This window comes from Amyelois transitella, chromosome W (genome assembly GCF_032362555.1).
Source record: "Amyelois transitella isolate CPQ chromosome W, ilAmyTran1.1, whole genome shotgun sequence".
NCBI lineage: Eukaryota > Metazoa > Arthropoda > Insecta > Lepidoptera > Pyralidae > Amyelois > Amyelois transitella.
In genome coordinates this window covers 7,344,468-7,370,331 of record NC_083536.1, presented here as the reverse complement: position 1 = coordinate 7,370,331, position 25,864 = coordinate 7,344,468, and the positions used below count along the sequence as shown (strand labels likewise).

The following is a 25,864-nucleotide window of genomic DNA, read 5'->3' as shown; positions in this document are numbered from 1 at the left end:
AGGGTATGTTGAGATGGTTCGGTCATGTGGAGAGGATGAATGAAAACAGGTTGACTAAGCAGATATACAAGGAGAGTGTGGAGGGAAAGGTCGGGGTGGGAAGACCTAGACGAACATATCTTGATCAAATTAAGGACGTCCTGGTGAAGGGTCAGGTCAAAAGTGCCCGAAACCGCCGAGCTTGCATGAAGAGAGTTATGAATGTGGATGAAGCAAAGGAAGTATGCAGGGATCGTGGCAAGTGGAAAGAGGTAGTCTCTGCCTACCCCTCCGGGAAAGAGGCGTGAGTTTATGTATGTATGTATGTATGTTGACATGATTAATATAGCATTTTTATGTTTTTTCCTCTCCACTTACGAAAACATATACTTAACTCCATATTTTAGAAATAAGCACTTTTGGCAGGGACTTTTAGAAATAAGCTGTTTTGTTCCGTACTTGTTGGAAATAAGCCATTTTGATTAAGCCATTTTTGGAAATAAAGACTTTTGATCTGTACCAATAAAATACTTATGTAATTAATAACTCTTTATTATCGTTCAGTTCCATAATGTCCCTTTCCCGAAATGTCCCCTGGTTTCAAAATATCCCTTCCCCAAAATGTCCCTTTTCCGAAATGTCCCTTCCCCAAAATGTCCCTTTCCTGAAATGTCCCTTCCCCAAAATGCCCCTTCCCCGAAATGTCCCTTCTCCATTATACTTTTCTTAACGTTTTAAACTAAATACATAGCTCCCCTACGTCATCGTCCAGGCAATTGCATACAGATTCATTATCCAATTCTGTATTGGAGGCAGGTCTGCAACTCTTTATAATATTTTTATACCAAGCCAATTCCTGTATATCAGTCCACTGGTTTCCAAATTGTTTGGTAAGTAAATTATTCACATCTTTTTTCTTGTTTGCTGTTAGTTCCTTGTCCTCAATCACAGATGTAGGTATTTCTATTGGTATTCTTTTTCCTCGTTTTAACAGTGTTTGGAAAACTTCATTGCTCTCAAATCTGTAATTTTCAAAAGCTTTAATGTCACAGCCTATGACCTTTCCTCTTTTAATTTTCTTTTCTATCTTAATCCGTTTAATTTTTTGTATACCCTCTAGAATATTGAAACTTTCTTTTAGATCTTTTATATCCAGCAGCTGCCAATCTTGTCTTAATAATTTTAAATTGCCGTGCCTTTTCAAAATTTTATCATAGCCATCCCTTGTAGTAATAATAGTTTCTTTGCGGATTTCTTTTTCTAACCGTCCAAACACCCTATCCGCAGGTAAAAAACTATGACCAAGAACAGGGAAATACAGATGGATGGCTTTAATATGCACAGGAGATTTTGAAAACAGCCATTGTATCAGTGTTTGGAGGACATGGTTATTTTTATTTTGCCCTCCGCATCCATCGCAAAATAAACGTATTATTTCCACATTATTTTCAAAATGCATGCTTGATAGGAAGTTATAAAGTGCAGAAGCAATTTCCGTGGAACCTCTGTTCCCTATCGTTTCATCCCAAGAATAAAAACAAGGGTTTTTAGAACTTAAATGTACAACACAAAAATTGTATACACTTATTTGCCTAGCATAGAAGGCATCTTGAATCGGGGTTCTTGGCAAAGGCAGAGTCCTCCTTCATATGATTATAAAAAGCTTTACTTCTTAGTTTATGCACTCTTAGTTCAGTCATAAGCACTTGTTTCTTGGCAGGATCCTTTTCCATTTTTATTTTATTTGACCAAAGCAAACAAACGCTGCAAGTATCTGATGAGGGTCTTGAAAATCCAATATTATACTCTTTATGAAAAATATTGTAAAAAAATGTCTTTTTCACTTGTAACTCAGGTATTACAGAATCATTATAAAATTTTAGCAATTTTTTACAGTTCAGTTCAGAACTTAAGTAAATTCTTTTAGATTTTTGTCTACCATAATGACTTTCTTTGGCATGAAGGTTGTTTAAAAATTGCCTTAATGCTTCCTTTTTATTTACATATTTTGGAAACTTATGATCCCCACCACGATTTTCCCTAGGAATTTTTCCTTGTACTGTCTGTTTATTAATAATATTTAATCGTTTTTCAGATACAGAAAAGACTGCAGAAAACATTTTCTTACATACAACTTTCACTTTGTTTTTCTTTACAAACAAATTGTAAGAACAGCTTACCTTCCGAGACTTCACATTTTTCTTAGGTTTTGTTGTATTTATAGATTCATAAGAATGGCATAATCTCGACAAGTAAATATCTTGACTTACTTTGTTTTCTTTGGAGAAATATGCATAACGGTTCTTTAATACCATTTGCATGCCTATAGACGAGCACTTAAACTTACTCTTTTCACTGTGTTTGGATGGTACTTGAAACTTTAATCCAAGGGGATCATCGTCAGTATACCTAAAACAACATAATATTAACAAATAATTGTAAAATTAATCTGTTTATGAGTAGGGCACTAGACAATGCAGAAGTACTTACGATTTCTTTTTACGACTTTTAGGATGAGACCTAGACTTTCGACCGCCCGTATTTAATTCTCCGACTGTTTTTTCTGCCATATTTTAACTTTATTTTACCTTTTTACTTTATTTTAAAACAAACAAAAACGATAAAACAAACTAGTAACTTAAACCAAAACCGCGAACACGAGAGAAACAATTATGAAGACATTGACAACTAATCAAAAGTGACAATCGCTTTTTTTATTTAACATTAGATGTCAGCAAGGGCGTATTATGCCATACAGCCAAGGTAATGAATTGGATAAAAAACCTACTAGTATATAAATTCATCAAAAAGAACAGAGGTGGGACTATTATAATATAAGCCCTTTTGTTCCGCAAATATTGTAGAAGGAACAGTTAACTAGAGAATTAGGAAGTTTTGAAAAGAAATGTCTCAATGAATTCAATGGACGAAAATATAATGGATTTAAGCACATTTGACGCGGATGTCTCTTTTTCTAGTCGATTTTCTAGAGGAAAAAAGCACTTTTGAACCGAGTTTTAATTGAACAATTATAAGAACATGGTATTAGAACTGAACTGCATTAAAAAATAATATTTTTCAAAAATCAGAAATAAGCCCTTTTGAAAAGTCACTCCTCATTATAAGGAATTGAATTGGTCACAGCGCAACAAAGATGAATCACCACACTGCGCACGGCACTTTTCGACAATGATTTGCAGCTTTTTGCGGGGCACTAAATTGAATAAATCTCACCAATACAGCACTGTTGAACACTTGCACAGAAGTCGCATTGATGGAACAGCATATATTGAAACTTATATGCATTAAATTACACAGATTTTAGACATTTATACATTTAAATTAATTCAATAACGCAGGAGCCCAACTTTTCCGTGCGCGAGCGAGAGCGCATCCCATGCGTGTCATTAGCATTTGTTTGTTAGTTATAATCAGTTTACATATCATACATTCTCGAGCCATTTTATTATTCTAGATTCTTTTCTTATTCAGTATAGTTTATATTCCTTAGCTTATTATTATTATTTTTTTTTAATTTATCTGTGGTCTTCAATGTCAAATCATACAAATGTCATATCAGCTGTTGCTTGTCAACATCACTTTACTTGTCAGATCGTCAAAACAAATGAGTGCCGGTTGTGATGTAAAATTGTATTAATTGGTCAATATTCCTTGTAAACAATGAGTAATTATTCAAAAAAAGTCAGTTACTTGTCGACAGCCAAATTATTAATTAGTTTTCCAGTGCAAACCCAGTGTTTCAATATGAAAAGACTATATTGTACCTTGGAGCCGGAACTAGAGGTTAGTTTTCTTGTCTTCTAACGATGTGAAACTCTTTCTATCTTTAATTATTCTTTATAAATCTTTTTGACAACCGGAAGCGAAAATCATTACTTAAAATAACTGAGTAGTTATTGTTTAATACTGAACTTGAGCAGCTATTGCTTTATTTTGAACTTGGGAAGTCGTGCCTCTGAAGACTTACCTGTCTCCCTCTTCACCGCCTGAGGACCCTATATATAGGCGCTGGACCTCCTCTTTTGGACTCCTCGAGCGCAAATACAGTTGCTTTCACGATCTGGGCGGCAATTTTTTTTTATCTTTTTCATTGCCTTCTGTCGAGTTAAGATTCCGCTGATATTAACATATACTTTCGAAAATAACCTTTATTTAGAACTAGAATGCGTGTACGTATCTGCAGTTCATCCTTTTCCATTTATCGTTTGCAAAATATGTGCTAAATTCTTACACTTTGTTCAGTTGAGTTGGATCCATCTTGCAGATTGTACTGCACGGGTGCCACATGCACTACCTCTTGTTTAAAATCTCTGCATTTGTTTGGGCAGTTCTTATTATTGCTTTTCTGTTCTTGACACTTTTATTATTGTCAATTTTTCAAATTCAGTTGTCCTTGACGTCATTCAGAATCAGTTTGCCGCCACAGCCAAGTTCTTTTGGCCGCCAGTGTTTTTCTCCCTTTTACCGCAGCTCTTATGGTTGCCGCCGTATTAATAAAAATAATGAAATTTTAATTTAAAATTTAAAGGGTAGAATTTAGTGTTCAAATTATGTAAAAACATGTAAATAAGCCGACGATGAACCGCAATAATCCGTTAATTGTAGGATTGAGTAAGGCTACCTTGTAGGGGAAGGCGGGGTAATTACGAATACCTAAGGGAGATTTGAAATAAATAAAAAAATACAATATATAGGTTAAATTTCATCAGTCATTCTGAAAGGTATATTATAACACGTTACACTATTACAATCAACATTATTAATATCTCTTCATGAAATCAACCTTACATACATACATACATACCGTCACGTCTATATCCCTTGCGGGGTAGACAGAGCCAACAGTCTTGAAAAGACTGAATGGCCACGTTCAGCTATTTGGCTTAACGATAGAATTGAGATTCAACTAGTGACAGGTTGCTAGCCCATCGCCTAAAAAAGAATCCCAAGTTTGTAAGCCTATCCCTTAGTCGCCTTTTACGACATCCATGGGAAAGAGATGGAGTGGTCCTATTCTTTTCTGTATTGGTGCCGGGAACCACACGGCAAATCAACCTTGAAATCAACCTTTTAAACAAAAACAAAATATTTAGTGTTCGTGTTTACCCGACTCTGGTCGGGCAATCACGAACACCTGGTGGGGCAATTGCGATCGTTCGCCATTGACCCAGAGTAGCCTAAAAATGAGATCACATATGACAGATTAGTCACAATTTAACCTAAATTTTAAATCAGTTTGTGCGGCAAAGATCACAACGGTAGCCATAGGAAGATGATTGTCCGTCTGTACATTTTTCGTGTGCCCAATTTTTGCAATCATAGCACTGGATCCAATCTTCACCTTGTGGGCTATCTCTGTATTTTTCATGACAAAAAATGCAAAAATACTCTATATTTTCTTTGGCGCTCTTTTGTGTTTTTCTTTTCTTTATATTCTCATTGTCAAGACAAAACTCTTTAATATTTTTAAAATTTATTACAGCTTTTTTTATTATTTTCTAGTTTTTTAGCAGTCTCTTGTTTTTGTTTTGCTTCTTCACCTTTTTCAGTTTTCAGTCTTTTTAATGTGTTTTTTATTTTTTGTTTTAGATCGACTTCTTTCTTTTGTTTTGCAATTTTTTTCTTATACTTTAATTGAAGTTCATCTTTGACAGGTGTGCTAGTTAAAATAACGGAATGTTTCTTTTTGATGTTGCGCTTTGTAGTCTTAGGGGTAATAATAGGTAAGTTTACAATGTCAGATAGTGCAATACATACATACATAAAATCACGCCTCTTTCCCGGAGGGGTAGGCAGAGACTACCTCTTTCCACTTGCCACGATCCCTGCATACTTCCTTTGCTTCATCCACATTCATAACTCTCTTCATGCAAGCTCGGCGGTTTCGGGCACTTTTGACCTGACCCTTCACCAGGACGTCCTTAATTTGATCAAGATATGTTCGTCTAGGTCTTCCCACCCCAACCTTTCCCTCCACACTCTCCTTGTATATTTGCTTAGTCAACCTGTTTTCATTCATCCTCTCCACATGACCGAACCATCTCAACATACCCTTTTCTATTCCTGTAACTACATCTTCATTCACATCACAACATTCCCTTATCACGCTGTTCCTTATCCGGTCACTCAATTTCACACCCAACATACTCCTTAACGCTCTCATTTCCACTGCATTTATTCTGCTTTCGTGCTTCTTTTGCCATACCCAACTTTCACTCCCATACATTAATGTCGGGACCAACACGCCCCTGTGCACAGCCAGTCGAGCCTTTTTGGATAGTTTCTGACTGGTCATAAAGGCATGCAAAGCTCCATTCACCATGTTCCCCGCGTTCACTCTCCTTTCAATATCACTATCACACTTGCCATCTGATGTAAACTTTGATCCTAGATATACAAACTCTTTCACTTGCTCAACTTTTTCTCCTCCAATCAAAATATTACATGCTGTCATTTCTTTCTCCATTTCAAAAACCAGTGTTTTAGTTTTACTTACGTTCACTTTCATTCCTTTCTCTTTTAAAGCTTCATGCATACAGTTTACCATCTCCTGTAACTCCTCCGCTGATGACGCCAGTATAACCTGATCGTCGGCATAGAGCAGACATTTGACGAGTAACTCATTCATCCTTAATCCACTTTTAGACTCTTTCAAATCTGTCAAACAGCTATCCATAAATAGGTTGAACAGCCACGGTGACGCAACACATCCTTGCCTAACGCCTTTCTCAATCTTAAACCACTCAGTGTGCGCTCCGTTTATCCTGACACAAGCACTCGAATCCTCATATAAGGATTTCAGTGCTCGTATTAAGAGACTGCTCACCCCATGCATAGAAAGTGCTGACCACAATTCATTCCTCTCAACTCTGTCATAGGCCTTTTCCAGATCTACGAATGTGCAATAGACTTTTTGACTCTTGGCCAAAAACTTTTCGGCTATGCACCGCAAGGAAAAGACCTGATCAGTACATCCCATTCCCTTTCGAAATCCCGCTTGAGCATCCCATATTTTGTCATCAGTTTCATTCCTGACTCTATTAATCAATACCTTAGCATACAATTTGCCGACGACGCTAAGCAGGCTTATACCACGATAATTTTTGCAGTCCAGCTGTGACCCTTTTCCTTTGTAAAGTGGCACGATAACAGCCTTACACCAATCTTTTGGTACTCGGCCGCTTCTCCAACACAAATTGAAAAGGCAGTACAACTGACTAGCTACTACGCCTTTTCCTGCTTTAAGCATCTCGACCGACACTCTATCACACCCAGCAGCCTTTCCCGCTTTCATACTCTTAAGTGCTTCCACAATTTCGAACATTTCAATTTCGCCTTCCATCTCATTCTCTTTTTCTAGTGCAATAGCTACTTGTTTTTCAGGAGATTGTGCTCTTGGATCAGGTACATCAAAAACAGGGGCAGGAGCTTGTATGTCATTAGCTGGTACAAATACTGGTGGTTCAAGAGCAGGTACAAGAGCTTGTGCTTCGGAAGCTTGCGGGTCAGAAACGTGTACTACAAAATCTTGTGCAGGTGGAGTTTGTGCGTCAGGTGTAGATATTATAAGAGCTTGTGATGGAGCTTGAGCAGTAGGCGGATTTGATAATGCTTGTGCGTCAGCATTTTGGGCTCTGGGTGACTGCAATGTATCGTCTTCGAATTCGATTGGATGGAAGGGATAGATTCCGGCAGCTCTAAAACCATTTGCCGCTTTTTCGAGATTGCTGCATCGATTGAAAGCTCTGGTGAATAATTCCACAACTTCATATTGTGTTATGGCTTTTCCAGGATGTTCTACCATGTAATATTGGCACTCTCGGTTATATGCTGTCTTCAAAGGTCCGTAGAATGTTAAGTCTAAAGGCTGTAATCTGTGGGACGTATGGGGAGGCAGAGTCAATAGAACGATACCTTTATCACGACATAACGTGTAGACATCAAGGCTGATATGGCTATCGTGGTTGTCCAAAACTAGGAGTATAGGATCATCCTTAGTAGGTTTGGCGTATAAAGTGAAGTGGAGAAGCCATTCAACAAATAGACTCTCATTAATCCATCCCGATTCTGACACGGCAGCAACCATATTTGCATTACCTCCTTTTAACAAATGTGCATTCATGCGTTTCCTTTTAAAAATAAAAAATGGAGGTATGTACTGACCAGCTGCACTAAATGCACATACCACTGTTGTCGAAGATCCTCTTTCACCACTTGTCGCATGCCCGATTTGTTTTTGGCCTTTTGGTGCCAAAATTTTTGCATTCCTTTGCACATTTGTGATGCCAGTTTCATCTACATTGAATATTTTATGTGGTTGAAAGTTATGTTTGTTTTGTACTTCTATCAAATTGTTATAAAACAAGAGGAGCATCTGTTCAAAAGGTCGTATTTCTATGATAAACAAACTTTACAAAAACAGAAAAAAACATCTAGTCCCTATTATAAAAATGCTAAAATCTAATTAATGTAAGCTCATTGTGAAGATTAAGATTACAATGTTATATGCATTTAAAAATTTTTTAAAAATACACCTTTTCTTTTTTTAAAAAAAATTTTAGTTCAGAAATACGACTTATTGATCGGACAAATTAGAAATACGGCCTTTTGATTTGTCACTTCTAGAAATATGCCCTTTTGATTTAACACTTTTAGAAATAAGGCTTTGTGAACGGACTTTTTGGAAATATAAAATAATGAGAAATACTAGTGAAGTTTTTTGCCACTCTGTCAAAAGAAAAAATCTTATGAGCAATACTTTGATGTTTATTATTAACCTCTACTTTGAGCTGAAATTAGTCTTTATAATGAGAAACATACAAAATTATTTTTCACATCATTAATTTTTTTATCATTAATCATTACAAAATTTATTATTCAATCCCTTAAACTCTAACGTCCCCAATGTCAGGTTCCATGCAAATGCATTCACAGTCCTCGTCATGGTTATGATCATGATCCTCATCCACATTCTCATTGAGTGTGTTATGCTCATTCAGAAGAATGTTTTTATACCATTGTAATTCTTCCATCAAGGCCCAATCTTCACCAAATTGTTTCACTAATAATAATGTGACATCTTTTTTTTTGTTTTCAGTAAGACCTTTGCCTGTTGGTTGTTCTTGCAGTTGTTTAGGATGTCGTTTACCACGTTTCAATAATGATTCAAATTCTTCTTGACCTGATTCAAAACGATAATTTTCAAATGCACAAATTTTGACATCTTTGAAACGACCTCCTGGACCTTTAACTTTTTTAATTCTAATTCTCTTAGCAGTTTGAATTTTTGAAAGCTTTTTGTAATTTAGCTCTAACTTTTTTATATCTTTGAGAGTCCAATCAAAGCCAATGTCATGAACTTTTCCATGTTTCTCTATGATTTCTATGTATCCTGTTCTGTGTGTAATAATAGGTGTTTTCCTAATATCTTTTTCTATTCTACCGAATATGCGGTCTGCCGGCAAGAAACTATGCCCACGCACAGGAAAAGTTATTGTGATTTCTTCAATTGTGTTATTATTATTAGCTAACCAGTAAATTAGTAAATGTAGGATGTGGCTGTTTTTGTTTTGTCCTCCACAACCATCACAGAACAAATTCAATGACGTGACATTTTCAGGAATAGTTAAATTGGTTAAGTATGCCAGCAGTGCTGATCCAATTTCTAGAGATCCACGAGAAGCCTGTGTCTCATCCCATATAAAAAAGTCAGGTTGGTTTTTGTCTACGTCAGTTATACAAAAATTGTAAAAACTGATTTGCCTACTATAAAATGCGTCTTGTATAGGTGTTCTTGGTAATGGTAATACCTTCTGCAAATCAAAACACAGCCGTATGCTGTTGGCAACTGGTTTTCTCAATAGTTCATAGAAAACATTGGATCTTAGTTTGTGAACCCTCTTTTCAATCATCAATGTTTGCTTTCGTTGACTGTTGGTTTCATTTTTTATTTTATTTGTCCACAATATGCAAACACTGCATGCGTCAGTAGCCGGGGATTTGAACCCAATGTTGAATTCATTGTAAAATATATTGTGGAACATGGTGCGGGAAACCCTTAAATTTTCAGGCACTGACAGGTTATAGATACGGAGTAATCTAGCAGCGTTCAGTTCAGATGACAAATATATTCTCTTGCTTTTCTGTCTATTATAGTGACTTTCCTGAGCAGGTAACTTTTTCAAGAATTCTCTTAACTTTTCTTTTTTCTCTCTTGACTTGGCTGCTTTCCTGTCTCCACCTCGCTTCTCTGTAGGTGTTTCCCCTTGACTCAGCCTAACATTTAAGTTTCTTAGCCTTTTTTCTCCAATCGCAAATGTTTTTTGAAACACTTGTTTACACACTGTTGTCAGTTTTTTATTTATATATAGATGGTAGGTGCAACTAACCTTTCGATTTTTCGTTGTCGCTCTTGGATTTGACTTTCCTCTATTTAATGGCTCATACGGTGCTAAGAGTCTAGAAAGATAAATATCTTGATCTACCTTCCCACGCCGTTTAAAAAACAACTTTCTGTTTTCTATGATATCTTGTAATGTCAACCTTTTGCATTTGAAAGTTTTTAGCGACTTGTGATTACATGGACATCTATAATTTATGCACAAGGGATCTTTATCTGTGTAAGTCCTGAAAAAATACAAAGAAAAAGTAAATTAATAAGTTATAACCTTAATAAGAAAACAGGATATTGAACTAACCTACATTAGAATGTCACTTACGTTTTGCGATATTCTGAACGATCTTTACGCTTTTTTTTCCTTGAACCAGCATTCAAGGTCTCGACTAAACCTTGCTCATCCATTTTCAATATGATTTTTACTTATTAATACCTTCCAAACTTCAAAAATTCACTAACTTCATTACTCGCAACCATCGAAATAGAAATACTCGCAACGAAAGATAGAACGTTAAAATAATATATTCTGTCAGTGTCATATTTGGAGATGCAGAGTTACTTTTTTTTTTACAGTGTTGCTATTGGCAATAACATTCAACGTACAGCCATCATACCGATACTCGATACCGTTTTTAAGTCAAACGAATCAATTTTTATTAAAGTTGTTATGTATGAAAAAAAATATGACCTTTTGAACAGAACAATAAATAAAAGATGATATTTGTCGAAGAAATGCTTGTTTTGTTTAAAACAATCCAAGGCAACATTTTAATGCAGAAATACATCCGTTTTGATTGGAATCCAATTTTTTTAGCTTTTATTATATGGAAAATACGCTTCTTTTGAACAAGTTTTTAGGCTCATTTAGTGGAGTTTTCTGCTATGAGTAAAAAAAAAATAAAAAAAATAAAACTTCGAAAGTGAAATACGACCTTTTGAACAGATGCTCCTCAATTGTACTTCGGGGGCATTAAACGAATTAATGCGATTTAGTGAGGTCGCCTCAGGTTTTCTCAGGGAAATTTTAGGGTGCCTCTGCATAAAACCCCTATACCAATCTTTTCCGGCCATTTTCTTTGTTTGGTTAAACGAATGCGGAAGTTTATTCTGCTCTGCGAATCTAAATGCAATTTGACGAACCTTATTTATGGTTAATCCGTAAAACAGTTTGCTGCAATTTATAATGTGGTTTTCCAGTTCCAACTCTTGAAGGAGAGGACGGATTTTCTCCCACACCTTGGTTGTTTAATGACCAACTTCTTCATGTGGTCAAATATTGTGGTTTTAGGCACCGAATATACAGTAGACGCTTTGCCTAAGGTTAACTTTTTGCTCTTAACATCTTCAATAGCCCTTTTTAGATCTTCCACGTTGTATTTTGTTACCGTTTTACGTTGGTAGTTTCGAGGCATCTATAACAAATAAAACATAATTGTTATAAAACAACACTAAACTAAACAAGTGATACAACAATATTTGCTATGATGGGGCAATGCCGAACGTTCGTGATTAACCCACTCAGTTCGTTCGCCATTGCCCTTTACAGTAAATCAACAAAATAAAATTTTTAACTTTAGGTTATGTTTAGCTTGGCCGCATCTGATAATTGTAATAAAATCTTAAACTACTAACTATTTAGGTCTATAAATGTCGTATTAGAACTACAATTATTTCATAAGTTACACTGAGTTTCATTTATGCAATAATTATAACAAAAAGAACGAAATAATGTAATTAATCATACCTTGAACGTTGTGCACAACCGTGGCGCTCCTGTGTCCGCCTGGCACTAGCCACGGCGTCACTTCTCAGATGGCAATGAGCAAAATCTTGCCATTTCTTTCTAACATAGTACAATTGCTGCGTTCGGGATTACCCATCGTTCGTGTTTACCCCGCCTTCCCTAATATAAGCTGTTGGTTATTGAAAAACCTCGTTTTGTTTTAAACTTTGATAGTTGTTGCTTTCTTGGAAACTTGAATAGTTTTTTTCTTCTTGGACTGAACTTGAGTAGTTATCGTTTTATTCTGAACTTGGGCAGTTATTGCTTCATTTTGAATTTGGGAAGTCATGCCGCTGCGGATTTACCGGTCTCTTCGAGCGCAAATACAGTTGTTTTCACAATCTGGGTGGCAAAAACTATTTTTGTTTTTTTTTTTTAATATTTTGTCAACGCTTTCTGAGAGTTAAGATTCTGCAGAAATTAACATATACTTCCCAAAAGAACCTTTAATTTGAACGTGAAACCGTGAACGTATTTGCAATTCAGCCTTTTCCATTTATCGTTTGCAAAATATGTGCTAAATTCGTACACTTTGTTCAGTTGAGTTGGATCCATCTTGCAGATTGTACTGCACGGGTGCCACGTGCACTACCTCTTGTTTAAAATCTCTGCATTTGTTTGGGCAGTTCTTATTATTGCTTTTCTGTTCTTGACACTTTTATTATTGTCACTTTTTCAAATTCAGCCGTCCTTGACGTCGTTCAGAATGAGTTTGCCGCCACAGCCAGGTACTTTTGGCCGGCAGTGTTTTTCACCCTTTTACCGCATCTCTTAGGGTTACGGTACATGTCAATGTGTTGCCACTTTATTATTAATAATATTATGTTTCATTTTAAAATTAAAAGGTTAATGGATTATGGATGATATATTTTTTTTTTATCTTTTTCATTGCCTTCTGTCGAGTTAAGATTCCGCTGATTTTAACATATAATTTCGAAAATAACCTTTATTTAGAACTAGAATGCGTGTACGTATCTGCAATTCATCCTTTTCCATTTATCGTTTGCATAATATGTGCTAAATTCGTACACTTTGTTCAGTTGAGTTGGATCCATCTTGCAGATTGTACTGCACGGGTGCCACGTGCACTACCTCTTGTTTAAAATCTCTGCATTTGTTTGGGCAGTTCTTATTATTGATTTTCTGTTCTTGACACTTTTATTATTGTCACTTTTTCAAATTCAGTCGTCCTTGACGTCATTCAGAATGAGTTTGCCGCCGCAGCCAAGTTCTTTTGGCCGCCAGTGTTTTTCTCCCTTTTACCTCAGCTCTTAGGGTTGCCGCCGTATTATTTAAATAATGAAATTTTATTTTAAAATTTAAAGGGTAGAATTTAGAGCTCAAATTATGTAAAAATATGTAAATAAGCCGACGATGAACCGCAATAATCCGTTAATTATAGGATTGAGTAAGACTACCTTGTAATATAAGCTGTTGGTTATTGAAAAACCTCGTTTTGTTTTAAACTTTGATAGTTGTTGCTTTCTTGGAAACTTGAATAGTTTTTTTCTTCTTGGACTGAACTTGAGTAGTTATCGTTTTATTCTGAACTTGGGCAGTTATTGCTTCATTTTGAATTTGGGAAGTCGTGCCGCTGCGGATTTACCGGTCTCTTCGAGCGCAAAGACATTTGTTTTCACAATCTGGGCGGCAAAAACTATTTTTGTTTTTTTTTTAATATTTTGTCAACGCTTTCTGAGAGTTAAAGATTCTGCAGAAGTTAACATATACTTCCCAAAGGAACCTTTAATTTGAACGTGAAAGCGTGAACGTATTTGCAATAAAGCCTTTTCTATTTATCGTTTGCAAAGTATATCCTCCCCCCTGGGCCACGAAAGTGTTTAGACGTCTTTATTGTATTCGCTTAAAGTACCAGGCGATCATAAATCGTGTAGAACAAGTGCGTCGTTGGAGTGAAGAAGACAGGACGAATACACATCTTTCACGAGTGTTGGAGGTCGCTTTGTCATCTTTTGTCTAAGTGTCCAGTGAAGCAAGACCGTCCACGTAGTAACACTTCGTCTTGGCAGAGTTCAACATAAGTGGTCAGCTTATTTGACTGCATAAACTTTGAACCCAAGAATGTCTAAGATTCAGCGAACACCCCCTGGCAATAAGGGTCTCCAGATTTCGTCAGAGAGTGACATAACCAACCTTGATCCTGAAATTCCATTAAATTACTTATCTAAACGTATGAAAAGATCCAGAAATGATGACCATAGTACTTCTGAAGAAAATATTCCAAGAGATGAATTATTGTCTCTGTTGACCCAGTGGAAAAAGGAACAAGACAAAGTTATTGACAAATTGTTTTTAGACATTGCCGAGCTGAAAAAACAAAATGCCTGTATTCAATCTTCTAGTTCGGAAGTCGAAAAATCGATGCAATTTTTGTCAAAACAATATGACGAATTGAAGAATAAACTCCTCGAAATGGAGCAAGAACGTATGGAAAATAAAAGATATATTTCTTCTTTAGAAAGTCAAATAGACGATATGCAAAAAAGGTTGAAGTTCACAGTTGTTGAGGTTCGCAATCTACCTGTCGCCCCGGCCGCTGTCCAACAAAATAGGCAGGAGACACAACAAGATCTTACTGATCTTATGCTAAAAACTTGCGGCGCACTCAACGTTGATATCTCAACGTCCGACATAAAAGACATATATCGAATTAAAAATAAGATTGGGTCTTCGGTGGTTGTAACCGAACTGAATTCAGTTATTACTAAGAATAAAATTTTGAACGGAGTGAAGGACTACAACAAAATAAATCCTCATAACAAGCTTTCCTCGTCTAGTGTGGGGTTGGCGGGTTCTTGTGTCCCGATATACGTAACTGAAAGCCTGACCAACAAAGACCGAAAGTTGTTTGGACAGGCGCGTGATACAGCGAAGACACTGGGATACCGTTTCTGTTGGACAAGCAGGGGCCGCATTTACATGCGGCTAGCGGATGGCAGTCCACGGCTTCAGATTAAAACTGAGGCAGACTTGAGAGGATTGAAAAATAACGCGTGACTGAATATCCTTCTTTTATATATTACTACTTTTAGTCTTATTTATTGTACGCCATGTTGCGCTCAGTGTGCCTCGACCCTGACTCAAGTTGTACCAATACTTAACTGTTATGTTCACCTACCCATCAAATTTTATTTTTATAATTATCTGCAAGCTATTTATAGGATTTTGTCAGTGTAATAATTATGTTTATATACATGTACCTGTTACTGTGATTTTTGGGTTAGTCAGAAATTCTTTTATTCTGTGTCTAACAATATTACATTGTTTGAAATGTCAGCTTACCTTTGTAGTTATGAATTTAGATATCAAAGTGAAACATTTAACTTGGTTTGTCTCGTTCTGTATTGAAATATGTTTACGGCTATTGGCTTTCTGCTTTTCGGCTTGTGATTACAATTGTGTTATGCATGTTAAAATAGTTTGCGTCCAGTGTTTATTACATAATTTAATTCGATAATTTACAAGCTAATTTTGATGGCATTGACAATGTTTCCGTGTCGGATTGTGCTACGGGATTGCTCGAGGATTGTCCAAAGGTAAATTTTAATGGTTTAAAAATTATTCAACAGAATATTCGGAGTATTACGGGTAACTTTGCAGGATTTTTGACTGTTCTTGCCCGTACAAAGACTAACTGGGATGTACTTATCTTTTCTGAATGTCGACTTTCTGAGACTCGTAATCTTCCGGTATTACCAGGTTATCATTATTATGCCACTAAGAATAACCCAATACAAAACGATGGAGTAGTCTTATACATGAAGGAAAGCTTAAAATATTCTGTCATAGAACCGCAGATATTGGATGCTAATTGTGTGACATAAAAGATAAACAACGCCATGGCTATAGTGGCTATATATCGCTCGCCGTCTTATTCACATATATCAAATTTTTTATCTTCATTAGACAAAATCCTCCAACAACTTAAGTCTTGTAACAATGTTGCTGGTGATATTAATATTAATATTGGTGAAAATAGTTCCTCCTCGGAAAAGTATGATTATCTATCCCTGACAGCCTCTCATGGCCTTTTACCATGCCATACTTTTCCAACCAGATTAGATAATTGTCTCGACCATTTTCTACTTAAATCAAAATTCCAAGCATCAACTTTTGTTGCGGACACATCCTTGACAGACCACAAAACTATTATGCTTCATTTATCCTTACAACCAACTCATATAAAAAATTGTATTAAAATTTTAAAGATAAACTATGATGGTCTGGCGAAATCCCTAGGTGACTTGGATTTCTCAGAAATATATTCTATGGATGATGCCAATTCTGCCACTGATTTCCTTATTGACAACTTATCTAAAATAGTTAATGACAATACTGTTGAATATACTCCTTCAAATCGTAAAAAAATACTAAAACCGTGGATAACTCCCGGCTTGCTGCGTTGTATGCGACATCGAGACTTATTGCATAGAAAATCTCAGCAGTGTCAGAATGATTTGGATATGAAGTTAATATTTACCAGGTACAGGAATTTTTGTAATAATCTACTTAAGAAAATAAAAAAAGAATTTGACACAAAAACTTTGAATAGCGCGGGAACAAATAGTAGAACACTCTGGCAAGCAATTAACAATATTACAAGCAGAAATAAAAATAAAGATCATTCTCCAGTACTTGTATCACAATCGGTAAATGATATCAATAATTATTTCGTGAATGTAGAAAAATTACTGGCGGAGAAGGTACGTAAAGAAAACTTTTTTCCTCCTGAAAATGGTCGTGGAAGTCATTTTCCTCATTCGTTCGTAATGTTACCCACGGATGAGTCTGAGGTATATTCTTTGATAATGTCCCTTAAGTCAAATTGCTCTGTTGGATGGGATGGCATATCAAATTTTATTATTAACACGTTGAACGCCGAAGGAAAAAGCATGTTGTTCCGTTTAGGCCACGGGGGTTACCGGTGAGCCAAAGGGTGTTGTTCCGTTCAGGCTTTGGTGGTCACCGGTGTGCCATCGGAGAGCTTCACTTCAAACGCAATTTACTGGCCGAAACGCAAAGATACTATGCAATAACGTTACTTAGGTGGGCCGCTTGGCCCTGTAGAATATAAGATTCGGCTTGGTTCTTTTGTACGGGTAAGCACTTAGATTTTTTTCCAATTTTTGTCAAATTATTAGGGCTGTACTGAACTGCCATATCAAAAGTATATTTAAAGTAAAATAATTATTAATTTAGATACTTATCATTAGAAAGGTAATATTAAAATGCAAAAACCAATTATTAGGTTAAATGTTTTATTAGAAATATACCAAAAAAACGCAAAAAAAAACTGAAAACAGGAATTTTGCTTGTAGGTATCCTAATGATAAATTGAGCAACAATATGGTACTTTTCAGTTTGTAGCTTCACTTTTAACTATAAAATAAAATGTACCTAATAAAAACAAAATCAAAACCAACTTAAACAGGCGTTAATACAAAACACACGATATTTTTAACTTAAATGCAATTATAACATCTTGTAGAGAAAATACGAAACATGAGAGATATTTACCCAGCAATGGGACATTACTAGTTCAAGAAATGCTAAAAAATTATCATAACACACAAAAAACCTTTCAATATTATATCCTATAAGGAGATCTTTTCCCAGCAAAGGGACATTATGAATTAAAAAAAAAATGCTAAAAAATTATCAACAAACACATCTTTCATGTTTGTGATTTGACTTTCTTTTAAGTTCTTACTTATTCATGACTTTGAGTGAACTTCATTAAAACATTCCAAACATATGGATGGTTTATTAGGGCAGGTAGAGCAGTAGGTTACCACTTTCTTTGCCTGATTTTTAGCCATTTTAGCACCAATGATTGCTGACTTCGCTTTATAACACTGTTGACAAGTTCGCCTAGATTTTCTACTGGTTCCTTCTCTCTTTACCAAAGTATGTTTAAGCCTTTTTGGCATTTTTCTTTTCAATGCTTCTTCAGGTTTCTGACATAAGCCATCTAAAAGTTCTCTTCGAAAATCTACAATTTGGATCATTTTATCATTAGTCACCGTTTTATAAAGCATTAAAGCATTAACAACAGAGGTATTCAATAGTAAGTCTATTGCTAACTTTTTGTACCATTTAATCGATTTGCGAAGCGGTGTGCAATAAGAAGTCATCTGATCGGACAAATCCACTGCGCCCTTCCCTTTATTATAATCAATGATTATTTGAGGCTTTGATATAATCTTGCCTCTCTTTGTAACATTATGAAAACGAACAGAATGTTTTGTAGATAAAACTAGTACCTCCCTTTTGTCCCGCCATTTCATCACAGTTATGCCATCTTCACTTTCTTTTGCGATATATTCGCCTTTTTTTAGTTTTTTTTGGACAACACTCTTCGGTAAATGCTTCCGATTTTTTCGGAGAGTTCCAACTAAATGCGTCTCATTATATAGAAGTTTTCTCGCCAAATCAATGCTCGTATACCAATTATCAGTATATAATGTGTGACCTTTATTCAATAGGCCACTACATAATTCCATAACTACATTTGTGGGAGTAGTATTCGTGGCATCGTTTTTGCCAGCATAAACATTAACTTTATAGGTGTATCCAGGTATAGTACATAGTTTGAATTCCTTAATACCGTATTTATGACGCTTTTGTTTATTATACTGTCTAAAAATAATCCTTCCCCGAAACGGGACGACACTTTCATCTATGCACAAATCTTCACATGGCGTGTAATACTCTTGATAGTTAGCATTCAACATTTCTAAAAGATTACGGATCCGATAAAGCCTGTCTGACTTATTAGCTTCGTCATTTCTTGAAAAATGCAGCATTTGAAGTAACAACTCGAACCGATTGCGTGACATTATTGTTCTTGGATAAGGATGACTTAAAACTTCATCGGTAGACCAATAATCATTCATACGAGATATTTTGACAAGGCCCATGAATAATAAAATCCCAAAAAACTGTTTTATTTCTGCAAGATCTGTTGGCGTCCATTGACGAAGCCGTGCATGTTTAGAAACTTCATTTGAAGCAATTTTTTGAGTAGCAAAGAGATTAGTACACTCAACGATTTCTATAAGTATTTCATCTGACACCATCAGCCCAAAAAATCCATATGCAGATTGGTTAGTCATGCTTTTACGAAAGCGCAAAGGAAAACCAGATATTTCAGTGAAAGGTATAATGTTCCGTTGATTACCTTTTGGTTCATGCCATATGTTCGATGCCGGTGTATTACCTGAATAAAGAAACTAGCATATTAATTGATTGTACGTAGAAACAAATCTTTGGTCTGTGTAATTTCGTAAGTGCAGATAGCCGTATGTAAAAACCGGCCAAGTGAAGTGTCTCTCGCGCAAACTATTCAGTATAGAAAATAACCGGCCAAGTGCGAGTCGGACTCGCGCATGAAGGGTTCCGTACCATTAACAGCAAAAAATTACGTTCTACCTGTTACCGTTTTTAATATTGAGTAAAAAAATACGAAAAAAACACGTTACTTACCCCCCTTAATATGAAATAAGAAATATGGAAAAAAGTGCCTGTGACAGACATGGACGGATGGACGAACAGACAGACATGACGAATCTATAAGGGTTTCGTTTTTTGCCGTTTGGCTACGGAACCATAAAAATGTAAAAGTTTGTAGGTAAACTTACCTGATAAATCTGGTACAACCCTACTTTCGTCATTGTCTTCTTCCGAATCGGAGGGCAATATTAGTCGACATCTTCTCTTTCTTGGTAGATTTAATTCATCGTCAGAATTAAATTGAAAGCTATTATTTAGTAAATTTATTTCCACGTTTTCAATTTCCGCTAAGTCTTCTTGAGTTAACTCGAGCTCTTCAAAGTCGTCCATCATTAATCTAACTGTATAAGAAAATACCGTAATACAAAACAATAGCAAAAATATTGTTAGCGACGTACGTCCTTCCGTGTAGTCCTTGATTTTGCTACTAAAATGGCTGGCTGCGCTCACGGCGAAAGCAAGCCCGGAGCGGTAGCGGGGCGCGGGGTGGGCCGCTGCGTGACCCCGTGGCCAGCGGAGAAGGATTTACGAAATTCCTGCCGTTCGGGCCGCGGGGGTCACCGGTGTGCCTAGTTCAATATTTCCACTTCTTTGGTAATAATTCAAGAAAATAAATAGCCTACATGACGAAATAACGTATTTGTAATCGTTTGGTGCAATAAAACGAAATGGCCAAAAATTACGGAAAACGCAATTTCACTACGGCCCGAACGGATTATGTCAGTGGGCCCACCGGTGTGCCGTCTGGCGTTCAACGTGTTAAAACTCATTCACAGCTTCTGGTTGGTCCTATTACTCATATCTGTAATCTGTCATTGCTGAATGGTACGTTTCCTAAAGCTTTAAAAAAATCCATCGTACTTCCAATTTACAAGACCGGAAATAGAGATCAAATTAGTAACTATCGTCCAATTTCAATTCTTCCAGCGCTATCCAAGATTCTTGAACGTTTGATCAGTTTCAGGCTTATAAAATACTTAGATAAGCACTATATTTTGTCGGATTCTCAGTTTGGTTTCCGCTCAAAGAAATCTACTGCTGATGCTGTTCATGTCCTTGCTTGTTGTGGAGAACTTGAATGCCGGAAGAAAAGTAGTTGGTATATGGGTCAAACACAAAATCGGTGACTCGTGAGGTCTAAAAAATAAAACATAATAAATTGTTTTGAAAATCAGCCATTTATTATAACATAGTATCTAGTTATTCTTAATCATATTAACGTAGATCAGTCTTTCATAATCTCTCAGAAAATCACATTTTAATTTTTTTTATGGATACAGAAGAGATCCAATTTTCTACAGAAAATAACATTATCTTCACTTTAATAATCAAATAACTAAAATTTTAACCCAGAATTTTGAAAACCCGGGTTAATATAAACGTAAATAACATCAGAAACAAGAAAATTAAAAAAAACTTAATAACTTTACTTAAAAAAAAAATAACAAAAACCGTCCACAGAATGGACAACTTTCCTGTAGAAATTCAACAGAAGAGATCCAAACGCCTACAGAAAATAACATAATCTTAATTTATGCTATCAAATTATGATAAATTTGTTATCAAAGTTTCAATACTGAATCATGATCTCAAATGAATATTTATTTCCCTAAAGTCTAATTATAAAAGGGAATAATTAAAAAACAAAACAATAATCACTATCTGCCTACAGATAAGATGTCACTTCTGTAGTATTTTTTTTAATATAACAACATCAGTATATTTTCAGAAAAAATAGCAAAAAAACATTTCCAAATGAAATAAATTTAGAAATATAGTCTAAAAAATGTTTTCGTCCTCAGAATCATCGAACCAACAAGGCATTCGGCGTTTTTTAGGGACAGCTTCATCGGAAGAATCAGAATCGTTTAAAATTAGACGAGTGCGACGTACGCCTTTATTAGGCCTATAATTTTGTAATAAAACATCTTCTATAGGATTATCTGGGGTCAGTTTATCAGAAAAACCAGGCGATATTGGTTTTGTTGAGGCAGAGCTAGTCCTAGGGCTTTCAGGTAAATTTTGTTCAAACAATGAATTTGGTTGATTGGAAGGTCCCGCCTGAGGTGATGCAGGCTCGTTATCAAAAGTATGGCCAGATATTATTGATTCAATAGGACTATTTGTAACTTTGAAATCTATTTCAATTTGTCCTATTTCATAATGAGAGCATTTTTCATAGGCTGCGCATTCCAAACAACTTAATCGTCTGGCATGGATGACATTTGGATTTTCTGAATGCCATGTAATCTGATGAATTTGAAGCGTCCCTTTGAAAGGACGAGTAGCGCTCCTTTTCAATAAAAGATCGATTTCGGAAAACTTCGACTCATCTATTTTGAATACCTCTATTCCTTTGCAATTGACGGATAAGCATGCCATTAAATCATCTAAATTAGACACGTCTTTACCTCTTGCAACGTGACTGTCACAAATGCGCTTGATGCATCCACCGACACCGTCGGGTGCACCTTTTCCATGACCCCGTTCACTAAAATGCCAAATGATAGATGAAACAGAAAATTCCTTACTTAATAAAGAGGCGACTAAAAAAAACATCGACTTATTGCGATATTGAGTAAGGGGGCCATCGCTTAAAATATGAAGTGTTTGAAGATTTGGAGAAAGTTCCTTAATTCTCTCTATTAAACTCATTAAGTGAATGCTAATAGCAACGGGGTCATGGCGCAGGTTCTCGGAGGCAGTACAGAAAGATGTACTATTTATGTAATTATTGGGAGGCTCTAAGTTAGTATTGTAATACACGCTTGTATGTAGTGAAATTTGGGCTTTAGATCCCCCAAAGTGAGCTGACTGAACCTCCTGCCCATATTTACAGTTATAATTTTCCGAAAAATCGATGTGCAATAAACCATCGACTGGAGACATATTTTTCTGCACGCATTGTATTGCTTTGATCTGATAGATCATAGTACCTACGTGTTTTTTCAAAATTGGCAAATTTGAAATAAATTTTTCAAACAAACCTTTTTTGGTGGTTTGCACTCTTTCTTTAATCGTTTTACGACATTGTTTTGTTACATTTTTGATAACTACTGGAAAACTTTTTGTAATCCATCTTTCATATGATAATGTGTCGTTAGCATTAGAAATGTCACATTCTAAAAATTTATCCTTGCAACCAGAACATCGATTATCCAAACAAGCCAAGTTAAGAGAATTGTTACAGCATAAATGCTTCAGCACTTCTGTTATAGATTTATATGGAATTATTTTAGCAGTATGTAAAGATTGAATCATAAAATCATTATTTGCATGAATCACACATAAACAGGTGTTCCTAGAGTTAACTTTAGGGAATAGCACCCAAAATGGGCGGTATCTACGGAATGTTTCATACGAAATATTAATTCCTAACTTGTTGACAAAAGACTTATGTAAGTTAATGAGCGAATCGTTTAAAAATCTAATCTGCTTCTTGATCTTCTTTCTTGTTATTGTATCTTTCTTTCCTGAAGTGAGTGTGCTATTTCCATCTTGAAGCAAAAATTCTTCAACAGCTTTCTTCGTTTCTTTTACTTTCTTTAATTTCTTTCCTGAATTTTTATTCCTGTTTTCATTTCTTTTGCTAGATCTTAAAGCTCTCATACGATATTTTGCCATTTTAGATTCCAAGAAAAGTATTCTTTGTTTGAGACTTCTATTTTCATTCCGTAATTTTCGTGCGTTGCGCTTCAAAGTCGCGTTACCAACATTCATACGTGAAAAGGAGGGACTAGATGGTGGAGTATTCTGTTCAATAAAATTCAAAGCATTTTTGGCATTTTTTATCTTCTGACGTTTTAATTTAGCTTTTTCTCTCCATATTTTTCTAATATTTCGTTGTTCCCTAGGCGTGTAGTCTTTAATAGTTTTTATTTTACCCTGTTCCTTTTTACGGTAATATCTTTCTCTGTCCTGCCTTCTTCTTTCTTCTAATGCTGCTTCGTCCATTTTGGCGCGTGCACGTCGAATACTAAGCTTCTTTTGTTCACGCCTACGCTTTTTTTTCTCTTCATCCGAAAGCTGAATCCTACTTCTGCCGGTACGTGGCATGATGACTGTAACAATAACGCAACAAACTGTCATGCCTTAGCTAAATTGACATAGTTTCAAGGATGCTTTTTCAACTTCTAGTTCCATGCATGTGAGTTATGACTAGCGTCTGCAAATGATTATTACCTCCCATCTCTAAACTTGTAAAGAAAGCATAATTATGTAGAATTTAAGCTTCCCAGGTTTAGTAGTTATGTATATGCATTATCTGTCAGTCACTCAGCGAAGCCTTTTATGTATAAAGATAAATAAACCTAAGTCTATTTAGCTCAACAGTGAAGCTTATTTCATCTTTTCTGTAGACAGCATAATTGTTATCCTGTATCACTCGCATGACACAAAAATATTATAAAAGAAACAGGAAAAGTGCATAATTATGCAACTATTAATAAGCAGCACAGGCGGACCACTAGAAATTTAAAATAATTTATAATATTTATCAAGTTGGTAAGTCAAAAACAAAAATATACCATGTAAAAGTTCCTAGTAAGTATTAAATCTTTTATCTTTTTAGAGAATCGATCTGATTAACGAACATTGAGTGACTATTATAACGAAAGAATATAAAAAAAGTTTATTATCTCTAAAAAGTCTTTTTAATACAAGGAAAATAAAAAAAAAAAGAAATTTCGCATCTCTTCTGTAGACAAATGTATTTCCTGTAGACATGCGCATACACAGAAAAGATGTCTACAGGGAAGATAATAATTAAAAACAATAAGATGGCGGACAATGTTGTGAGGTTAGCACGAAAGCATGATCAATTTATTAAACCTATATATAATGGACATAAAACTTCACGGTTTAAATATTTATTAAGTAAGTACTTACCAATTTATGCAAAATACAGAAAAGATCTTCAAAAGTCGACCAAAATCTTGTGTATCCTATTAAATTATTATTTTTCACTAAAAGAGACGCCATTACTCAGTGTTATGGACGAATGAATGACAGCTAACGCAGTAATGCCAACACAACAAATTTAACTCAAAGGATGCGTTCAAAATACTTAAAAATTTTGGATTTTTATGTGTCTACAGGAGAAGACTGCAAATATTGGAACAGTATGTTTATGTGTCTTAATTATTGTTTGTAAAATGATAAATTAATGACCGTTCATATTTGGATAGCTGTATTCTTCCTACACTGTGACAATAATGATGACTAATTTATTTGCTTTTGGGAAATATTTTTTAACATCTTTTAAAGTGAGCAGCTAGGTATCCGAACAGTCTACAGGAGAAGACATTTTGATATTGGTTAGGCCAAAGAAATAACTTATTTTAATATAAAGTAAAAGAAACATTAAAATCCTGTTTATTTAAAAGGTAAAGTATAATAATAAAATAATTGGTACTTTTAAAAGTGGAAAATGAGGTCTTCATGAAATCTGAACCATTTTTCTTTCGTTTTTGTGTTTGACCCATATGTATGGATATGGCCAAGGCTTTTGATACAATTTCGATCCCTATTTTGCTGGATAAATTAGAGCATATTGGCATCCGTGGAAGTCAGCTACAACTATTTCGGGATAACTTATGTGATCGAACGCAATGCGTCAAACTCGGTGATCGTATAATTGGGGAAATGCGTGTTGAATATGGAGTTCCTCAGGGTAGTATTCTTGGCCCCATCCTCTTTCTCATATACATAAATGACTTGTGTAATCTAAACTTAAACGGTGGTATGGTTGTTACTTATGCAGATGACACAGCCCTATTGTTTAGTGATGATTCTTGGAAAGGGGTCCCCCCCCCCCCCCCCTGGGGGGGAAACTGGTTTTAATTCTGTCAATAGGTGGTTACAGTATAACGTTCTTAGCTTAAATCCAGAGAAAACTAAATTTATGACTTTTGCCATACGAAATTCCTCTCTTAAGAATTTGTTCCCGTTTGCACTCAAGGCCCATTTCTGTGAATCTCAGGATACAACATGCGCTTGCCCCGCCTTGCAGAAAGTTGATTTTATTAAATACCTGGGTGTTTATATTGACTACCGGTTAAATTTTCAATTGCATATAGACAAATTGACAGATAGGCTTAGGAAGCTTATTTATGTTTTTAGAAATTTGAGGAATATAGCTAGTCACAAAATAC

General features: G+C 35.5%; 1 protein-coding gene and 1 long non-coding RNA gene across 2 annotated transcripts; one reads left to right on the top strand and one right to left on the bottom strand.

Annotated features, from left to right (window-relative positions):
- The first annotated feature begins 14,261 nt into the window (after positions 1-14,261).
- On the top strand, positions 14,262-15,197 carry LOC106143184 (uncharacterized). The gene has a single exon (XM_013345208.2). It carries the CDS (start codon positions 14,262-14,264, stop codon positions 15,195-15,197), a length of 936 nt encoding a protein of 311 aa, XP_013200662.1.
- An 8,111-nt stretch (positions 15,198-23,308) lies between these two features.
- On the bottom strand, positions 23,309-25,177 carry LOC132904293 (uncharacterized). Its single transcript, XR_009657554.1, has 2 exons — positions 24,600-25,177; positions 23,309-23,773 (listed from the first exon to the last, which is right to left on the bottom strand). It is a non-coding gene; the product is annotated as an uncharacterized LOC132904293 (long non-coding RNA).
- Positions 25,178-25,864: the final 687 nt, after the last annotated feature.